Here is a 10,150-nt window from a genome sequence, read left to right on the forward strand (position 1 = left end):
TAAGTGATTGATTAAAAGAAAAAGGATATAAGCAAATGAGCAATAAATGTAAATTAATAAAATATTAAGGAATTAAGTTAGATTTTGTCTTTACATGATGGAGACCCGACAGAGTTCAAATTGATATCAAATTAATCAAATGATTGCGATTGAAATTGTATGGAGCGGACCTTGGGGGTGTAATGAGGCCAAGTAAATTGCCCAGCTCCTAATCCATCCTTGAATTGCAGTCTTTATTATTATTATTCTTTCTTTCTTTCTTTTTCGGTGGTGGTAGTTGAATTGTAGCCCTCATGTATTACTATAAAATTAGGGGTGGTTGTATATTGTCTTATAGAAACTGAGCTGAGCAGGAGTCAACTCAGGTTTTGACTCTGATCTTATCATGTATCCCTGCTCCTTTGATCGCGCCGTCTGAAGAATAGACGCATTGTCTGGAAGTTAATCGTGGGACCACAGTGTTCGCGCCATATTGTTGCTGCGCCACTGGTGACGTAACGCCTCCCGAACGCCCTCGGGTACGCCCATCTTTCGAATTTTCCAAGCGCGCTGTGATTGGCTGCCGGCGGCAACGTGACCAACGGTCGCGGGAAGTCCTTCGCCACGCGCGTGATAGGAAGAGAGCAGTTCTTGACTCATTCAAAGTTTTTTTTTTTTATGTAAACATTGTTTCGGTTCTATTGCAGGAAAGACGTGTTTCGGAGTCGACGAGCGAGCGGACAGGTAGTGACGGACACCCACCGTCGACGGGACCGACTGGTTTGAAGTTAAACGCCAACTTCGGACGTCGCTCTCACGGTGAAGACGAACTAGCTCCGGGAGCCATTACCCAGCGCTCGATGGGCGTGTAGCAGTTAGCAGACACGTTAACTCCTTTTCCTTCGGGGATGATCGCGGGGATTTAAGCGCTTCACGGTAGTTTTTGACGTTATTTGGGATCGGTACCTTTCTCTTAAGGTAGTTCAACGTTGTTGTGTTTTCTGCGAGAACCGCCACTGCAACGGTAGCGGGAGGCAGACCGCGTGATCCGTCGACGAGGCCGGGGTTTAAATACTGAAGATGTCGAGCTACGGTCGCCACCGGCACGGGTCGCCCTCTCCGAAGGCGCGGCCCATTCGTCAGAAGTTGCAGTTCGCGTGCAGCGACGGGGAGGACGAGCCCATCGAGGACGTGAACAACAGCACCGGGGGAGAATCCGGCTTCACGGAGATGGACTCGCCGATGCCAGTGCGGCGGCACCCCGTCGACAAGCGGCTGGACGGGAGCAGCAGTCCGCTGAACCAGTCCGGCGCGGACGACGACGTGGAGCTGTGGGACGAGGAGAGCCTCGGCTCGCCGTCTCACCCGCGCTCCCCGGGCAGCGTGCTCTCCGCCAACTGCTCGCCGTCGCCGAGGAAAAGCTCGCGGCTGTACGGGGGCTCGCCGGAGCGCTCCTACGCGCAGGACGACGGGGAAGGATCCAGCTCCCCGATCCCGGACTGCCCCGACACACCTCCGCACAAAACCTTCAGGAAGCTGCGTCTTTTTGACACGCCGCACACACCAAAGGTTCGTACTCGACGGTACATGCCTGCACTCGGTGGAAAAGGCTCCTGCAGAATGTGAAGACTGCTTGAGTTCAGTGGGCGCATGTGCACGTTTCTGCAGATCGTCCGCTCGAGTGTCTTCAGTTACATTAACACGTTTGCACTCTTTAAACATGGAGGCCTCTGTTCTGTGGGGCACGTCAGGTATTTTGACATTTGAATTCCAGGAGCTGCGACTTGCTGCGTCAGTTAGCGACCCACTGACCCACTTACTGTACATCTGTACTCCTTGCATAACGACCTGACTGTAGTCAGACAACCGGACGACTTGTTGACCTGCAGCTGTGTGCCTGGGCACGTCTTTCATCAGCCTTTCCTGCCTCACACCAGCACTGTCCTTTAAACGGCAACATTAAAAACCAGATATCCCACAAGGCTTTAGTGCAGAGCTGCACTTTACCAGATCGCACTAGTCAGATCTTTAACAGTCCTAACTGTCTGCATGTCCCTGTAGCCGCTCTCAAATGAACAAGCCACTAAATCTGTCTTTTCTCCTTTTCTCCCTCCAGAGTTTGCTGTCCAGAGCCAGGGGCTCCGGCCCTGGATCCTCCAGCAGGAGAGTGGCCCTGTTCAAGAATGTGGAGCCTTCGGGGAAGTCAGTCACAGACAGCAGCAGGAGGCAACAGGCCCCTCTGGTCAATTTTAACCCCTTCACCCCGGACTCCCTCCTCATCCAGTCCGCCACGCAGCAGAGAAACAACAGGAAGCGGGCACACTGGAATGAGTATGTCGCTCAGCTGTTTTCTCTCATATTGAAATCCAACGTGTCTTGTTGTTACACCCGAAAAGACCCGCGCGTTTTCCAAATGGTTATGGGAGTAGACGAGCAGAAGTCAATATTATGGTTACATATTTCCCATCCCTGTCCTGTCGGTGTGTATAACAACTTTGTAATCACAGTAATGACACAGCAGTCAATCACACGTACTAGGAGGAGCACTGGACAACTTTCAGCTCCCATCTTGTACACAGATGAGAGCTATTGTTGTAATAACCCGATACGTTAAAGCCGTTGACTAAAGCCAGGCATTTTGGCAGGGGGCCGAGACCTCATGGTTACTGGTGAACTCTGTTTGCCATGTGCTTGTGAAGCCCCCCGATGCTGCCCCCTGCTGTACAGAATGCTAACCAACACCCGATATTGTGTTTGCTCTTCCAGCTCTTGTGGAGAAGACATGGATGCAAGTGATGGTGAAGGAGAGGAGGACGTCCTCCCACCGTCCAAGGTGATGAAATGTTTTATGATTTTAATTAGTGATGAACTGAAGTTCAAATCTCAGGAATGCAGTTGCATTATTTCTCTTTGTTGGACACTTTTTTTGCAGGTTTCAGCTCAGTTTTTTTTATTATCTTATTAGTCTATAGCCTATGAAATGAAAGGAATTAGAAATTGTTTGACATTTTTGCTTATCATCAAAGTTGTTTATTTCAGGAAACTACACCAATTTTATCTATAAATATAATGTCAACATACCTCCAAGGTGCATGCCAATGCATTGAGTAAACATTAGATAAAATTTGTTAAAAACATATGTAAGTGTTTTTTTTAAAACGGCAAACAACCAGTGAACATATTGGGCAATATCTTCAGGTTCAATTTGTAGAAGCAGTCACTACTCTTCAGATTTAATTTGTAAATTGACTAAAACTAGTTCACTGAGGAAACATGCTAAATGTTCAGTGTGAAGCGACTAGACTGGGGTCTGTTAGAAAACTGGATTTTTAAGAAATGTATAAATGCGTTCTTAAAACACCACGTCTGCCTGCAGAGGATCACCATGATGGAGAGCAACATGATGTCTCGGTACACCTCAGAGTTCCTGGAGCTGGAGAAGATCGGCTGCGGGGAGTTTGGTGCCGTGTTCAAGTGCGTAAAAAGACTTGATGGCTGCATCTACGCCATCAAGAGATCCAAGAAACCTTTGGCTGGATCTGTAGATGAGTAAGTTGAATTTTTAGCAATCTGAAAAACTGTCTGCCTCTTCATTCAGTTATTTAATGTGGTATCTCAGTTTTTAAAAGGAAATGGTCTAAATCTCTCAGTATTGTCAGCAACTTTAGTGACATGTAACCCATAAAACCTCCTGCATTTGAACCTTTAATGGTACAAGACAAGTCCCTTTGCAATAAAGGTCACACTTTTCAAAGTGGTGGACAGGCATGCAGATTTTTATTAAAACTTTCCCTCTCTGTGCTCAGTATTATCCTGTACGTAATGCATCCAGTGTCACCCATGTGCTCCTTTGTATTACTGCACAGACGAGACAAAGGCTGTTTACCAAAGGCACATTTTTTCCCAGTTGAATCTCAGATGTTTCTTAATTAAAACAAACTGTTCCCCTCCCCCACAGGCAGAACGCCTTAAGGGAGGTGTATGCCCATGCTGTGCTGGGCCAGCATCCGCACGTGGTGCGTTACTACTCGGCCTGGGCCGAGGACGACCACATGCTCATTCAGAACGAGTACTGCAACGGGGGGACGCTGTCCGACGTCATCGCAGAGAACTACAGGCGGCTCAGCTACCTGTCGGAGCTGGAGCTGAAAGATCTGCTGCTACAAGTCACACGAGGACTCAAGTACATCCACTCTACATCTCTGGTGCACATGGACATCAAGCCCAGTGAGTACTTTAGAATGCAACATTATAGTAATTGCAGGAGCCATAATTGTGGGTAGATTTGTACTAAATAAGAATTTGCTAGCTTGTAAAGTGATTAAAAAGTCCCTGAAAGTTATTCAAAGGGATTCCGTTTATATATTTGTGCAGAACTAATACGCTAGTTAGATTAATCATTCCCTCAATTTTCTGCTGCGTATCCAGGTCCATGTTGTGTCTAAAGATTAATTAGTGATGTTATTGGGAATTTTTAAAATACTGCTGGGAAGGAGCGCTGAAAAAAGTGACAATAAATTCATCCATACTGGTTTTTACTGGTAATATATTTCACACTTAGGACAGAATAATCCAGTTTAAGGTATCAAGTTAAATGAAAAGTCCATGTGAAAGTGAAGTGACATTCTTTGGAGAAACCAGTCTTAAGATGAGATAAGAGATAAGATAGGTTCTTTGTGATCCCAAGCTGGGAAATTCCGGTATGTTAACGTTATTGGTTTCTGGTCAGAAACTAACTCAAGCGCTGACGTCTTGTTCCTAGGCAACATCTTTATTTCACGGAAGTCTGTTGCGAGCTGTGATGAATGCGACGATGACGAGGGTTTGACCACCAGTGTTTACAAAATTGGTAAGCTGCTTCCAAGGGTCTTGTACAATGACTTCATGCACTTTAAACTCGTCTTTTTTTCAATATCCACTTATCCATATTTATTGTACTGATATTTTCTATTTATACTTGCGTAGGTGATCATCCTTGTGTCTAAAATCTATTTCGTATGTTTTCCTCTTCAGGTGATCTCGGCCACGTAACGAGAGCAAACAATCCACAGGTGGAGGAGGGTGACAGCAGATACCTGGCCAATGAGGTTTTACAAGAGGTTTGTAATCCTATCCAAAAACTGCCTGCACCTTTTAAACCAGTACAGCTTTAAACGGGGTCCTTCATTTCTTCCTCTCATCTTATTTTTTTCTGTAGGACTACAGTAACTTGATGAAGGCAGACATCTTTGCTCTGGCTCTTACCGTTGTCAATGCTTCAGGGGCCGAGCCTCTTCCCACAAATGGAGACAAATGGCACGAGATCCGACAGGGAAAACTCCCTGCTATCCCGCAAGTGCTTTCTCCAGAGTTTCTCAGCCTCCTCAAGGTAACAGTCTACACTACCTGGGTCTTTGTTCTTAATAAGTGAAGGTTTCTGACACTTGGATTTAGAGTGATGGCCTTTGTTTTGGCCCCCCTTATAAGGGGCCTGCATGTTTATAATTTTTTTTCTAAATCCGTTAGATTGGTTTAGATTTACTGTATGCCTGAAAGAAAATGTCTTTTATTTATGATACTCCTTGTCCTGAGACAAATAAATCTGTTTTGGTAATTTTTATTATTATTATTTTTCATTTTTGATTAATGTGCCAGTTACTTTCTTGATGAATCGATTATTCGTTAGCAGATTTTTAGCACTTTTGTTTTAAAAAATAGTAATTTAGTAAATAGTAACCGATATTATAATTCGGTTCAAATTAGCTGTCAATGAATTTACTGCCGTTCCACTAATCTGTTCATCGACTAGTCCTTGCGGCTCTATTTTTTTAAGGCTTTGTCTGTTTTGTTAGAGAATACATCTGAACTAAATTTAGCTTAAAGAGACATTGTTGGTGCTGAAACAATTAATCGAAAGAAAAAGTAAAAAGCCCTCCACATACTGTCTAACTGATAAATAACACTTACGAGATGACTTTCTGCTTGTTTCTTATCACAGTTGCCTGAAGCAGCTTTTCTTTTCTGGCTTAATCTTATATATATATATATATATATATATTTTTACTTGTACTTCAGCTGATGATCCACCCGGACCCAACCAGAAGACCATCGACTTCTGACCTCATCAGACACCCGGTGCTCCTCACCGCTGCCAGAATGAGTGCAGACCAGCTCCGAGTTGAACTCAACGCTGAGAAGTTCAAGAACGCCCTGCTACAAAAGTAAGTAGAGATTTTTACCGTTGTCTGCACAGCCACTACATGTACATGAACCATAATCTGTGAAAGAATTGTTAGCTTTAGCCTTGGAGTATAATTAAGGCTTAAATTCATCAGTAATCTAATCATCTAATGAGTACATTTTTAGCAAGCAAATATGGCAGAAAATCTGTTGTTCAAGCTTCTTTAACACATTGTAGGTTTGAAAATGTTATTTAGTGAAAATAATTATTTGCAGCTCTTCTGTAGATAAATTGACCATGAAAATATGCAAAGAAAGCCGAGCTAGCCTCCTGGTGTCATTAATGCTCACCTGTACGTCTTTGTCTTCCTCAGGGAGCTGAAGAAAGCCCAGCTGGCCAGAGCTGCAGCCGAGGAGAAGGTTTTGTCCACCGACAGGATCCTGACCCGCTCCACAGTCCAGTCCAACCCCAGAACCTCCAGACTCATAGGAAAGAAGATGAATCGGTCGGTCAGCCTCACAATCTACTGAGACCTAAATCCACCCTGACAGGAAGTTGGCTCATGGACCTTCACTCAGACCTGTTCGGTGGCCTTTTTTCTTTTCTATTTCGAGGATGTATCAGTCATGGTTTTGGGGCTCTTCGGGCCAATCGAAGCTGTCGACTTTTGCCACACCGAACTTGAACTCATCTCGATAAACTTTCATTGCCAACATAGTTCAGCCCTTTTCGCCAGCGAACTTTTGGAAAAAAGTAAATGTCATTCCTCAAAGGTAGTTACTGTACCTTTATCACTCTGTCATTCCTTAAGTTTGCATAGACGTCAGTCTCTCACTGTGTCTGTGCTTGCACTTCCCTGGACAAAGCCAAAGCCCGTTGGCAGCGGCTCAAAGTGAAGCTCTCTTCAGTGTGAATGTACTTGCTGTCGCCGTGTGCACCTTACTGCCTGTCAAACGCCTGATGCTGGGTATCAGAGGGTCCGAGAACTGACAATTTCTGTGTTTGTAATGGAGCACTTTGGAGGCAAAACGTGGAACCCGCCACATTGTTTTGTAAGAAAAAGATAAAAACCTGCTGCTATTGATGTTTTGTATGTATCAGGGTTTGGCCAGTTTCAGGTTGGATCGTTCTAGAGGTCATTGGCTCTTATTTTCAAGTAGCAGGAGTCCCATCACCCTCCTTCCCTCACGTAATGGCGTTTATATTATTTTTTGCTTGGATGAAAAAACAGACTTGTGCCATTTTAGAACAATAATCTTGTTAAGTACCAAAACCAGTGAGCGAACTCCTTCTCTGTGAGGTTAGATTGGATCCATGTGATTTTCCCTGTTGCTTGGTGCTGCCGACCCTGCCTTGTAGCATTAGAACAATCATCATCCTGTTATTTGGATTCTCGTGTGTTCTTCTTTTTTTCCTCTCTCCTGCCGACATTGCCATGAGGTTTGCCTTCACTTAGGAGTGTTCATGTCTCTGTTCTTGTAAACTCTAACACACAAAGCTTTCTGTCGTAACATGTACATATGTTCTTTTAATAAATTCTCTCCTACACTCTTCTCTGTTCAGCGTGATTATTTAGATGATGCAGAAGAAAGACTATTTATCTGATGATGGTAAACAAACTTTTATCTTTACTGACCTCAGTCGTTTTGGTAAAAATTATTTACACTTTCAGTGTCAAGATACTTCTACCGGTGCGGTTTTTATTTAGAGTTTAACGTTAACAAGCTGATTAAAAACATTTTGTTCCAGTTACAACAATGAAAGTCAATGTTCCAGCTTGTCAAATGTGACTTTTTCCAGTTACGTCTTTTGAAAGTAATGTCTAAACAAGCACTTTGTGTGTTTTTGATGACCCGCACCCCCTCAATTATCTGCCAACTTGTAGACTGCAAGATTTAAGTCATTCAGTAAAAGACTTGATGAGGGTCTTAGAAATACTGAATTGCTTTTGAAAGTTATGTCAAGTTGTGCATAGATGACTTACTTAGACAATTGTTATACAATATGGCATCCTTTACACGTAAGTAGCAGTGAAACCATATCTGTTCAGAAAATATAATTAGGTGTTTTTCACATAAAATAAAATGGGGTCAGGTAGTCTATGCTTATTGTATGAATATACCTATTAAACTCTCGGAATCCCCTGTCCTGTTCCCTCGAGACTGGTTGGTCTTGTCATGTCTTCAGCGTGAGATTTACAAAGTTGATCTGATGGAAAATGAGTCCTGTGTGAGGTCCAAATGCAGGTGAGCACACTCAGCTGGCAGTCTCATCACTGTAGGTCCACCCAGCTAAAAGTAATGAAGTCTTAATCCAACAGCCCTGCAATAAATCCTCTCCTCATCAAGGTCAAGAAGTTCATTTTGTATTTTTTTGGGGTTGGTGCTGATTACAATTTTTCATTTTGGGGGATGTAGTTAGTGGGCTGTGGAATGATGTAATTCATAAACACTCAGCGTGAAATAAAAATACACATTTTATTCTTTTAACCCGTCTCCTTGAACCTACTGTAACATGATTGTGTTGGTTTGGGGGGAGATGTGATGACATTTTGTTCAAGTAATATAAACTCTTCAGACAGTTGTGTTCCATGTTTGACACGTCGTGACGTCATCTGGAGACAGCGTGTGAAAGGACTCGGTGAGACCATAAACAGGGTGAGACCATAGACTGTATATAACAGGGTGAGACCACAGGCTGTATATAAACAGAGTGTATATGAACAGACTGTATATAAACAGAGTGTATATAACAGAGTGTATATAACAGATTGTATATAAACAGAGTGTATATAACAGGGTGTATATAAACAGACTGTATATAACAGATTGTATATAACAGAGTGTATATAACAGTGTATATAACAGAGTGTATATAAACAGCCTGTATATAACAGAGTGTATATAAACAGAGTGTATATAACAGTGTATATAACAGAGTGTATATAAACAGACTGTATATAACACACTGTATATAAACAGAGTGTATATAAACAGAGTGTATATAACAGAGTGTATATAAACAGACTGTATATAACAGAGTGTATATAACAGAGTGTATATAAACAGACTGTATATAACAGTGTATATAAACAGAGTGTATATAAACAGACTGTATATAACAGAGTGTATATAAACAGAGTGTATATAAACAGACTGTATATAACAGACTGTATATAAACAGAGTGTATATAACAGAGTGTATATAAACACGCTGTATATAAACAGACTGTATATAAACAGAGTGTATATAACAGGGTGTATATAAACAGACTGTATATAAACACACTGTATATAAACAGAGTGTATATAACAGGGTGTATATAAACACACTGTATATAAACACACTGTATATAAACAGAGTGTATATAACAGGGTGTATATAAACACACTGTATATAAACAGACTGTATATAACAGAGTGTATATAAACAGACTGTATATAACAGAGTGTATATAAACACACTGTATATAAACAGACTGTATATAAACAGACTGTATATAACAGGGTGTATATAAACACACTGTATATAAACAGAGTGTATATAACAGAGTGTATATAAACACACTGTATATAAACAGAGTGTATATAAACAGAGTGTATATAACAGATTGTATATAACAGACTGTATATAAACAGAGTGTATATAAACAGAGTGTATATAACAGAGTGTATATAAACACACTGTATATAAACAGACTGTATATAAACACACTGTATATAAACAGACTGTATATAACAGAGTGTATATAAAACAGACTGTATATAAACAGAGTGTATATAAACAGAGTGTATATAACAGATTGTATATAACAGACTGTATATAAACAGAGTGTATATAAACAGAGTGTATATAACAGACTGTATATTAACAGACTGTATATAAACAGACGGTATATAAACACACTGTATATAACAGACTGTATATAAACAGAGTGTATATAAACAGAGTGTATATAAACACACTGTATATAACAGAGTGTATATAAACACACTGTATATAAACACACTG

At 41.7% G+C, this 10,150-nt stretch overlaps 1 protein-coding gene across 1 annotated transcript; it reads left to right on the plus strand.

The window, feature by feature from the left end:
• The first annotated feature begins 550 nt into the window (after positions 1–550).
• On the plus strand, positions 551–7,690 carry wee1 (WEE1 G2 checkpoint kinase). Its single transcript, XM_035643737.2, has 10 exons — positions 551–1,548; positions 2,096–2,310; positions 2,746–2,812; positions 3,356–3,528; positions 3,938–4,206; positions 4,742–4,828; positions 4,993–5,078; positions 5,177–5,347; positions 6,034–6,179; positions 6,513–7,690. The coding sequence occupies exons 1-10, from the start codon at positions 1,060–1,062 to the stop codon at positions 6,667–6,669; spliced, it is 1,860 nt and encodes a 619-aa protein (XP_035499630.1). The 5' UTR covers positions 551–1,059; the 3' UTR covers positions 6,670–7,690.
• Positions 7,691–10,150: the final 2,460 nt, after the last annotated feature.

Source organism: Scophthalmus maximus, chromosome 7 (assembly GCF_022379125.1).
Source record: "Scophthalmus maximus strain ysfricsl-2021 chromosome 7, ASM2237912v1, whole genome shotgun sequence".
NCBI lineage: Eukaryota > Metazoa > Chordata > Actinopteri > Pleuronectiformes > Scophthalmidae > Scophthalmus > Scophthalmus maximus.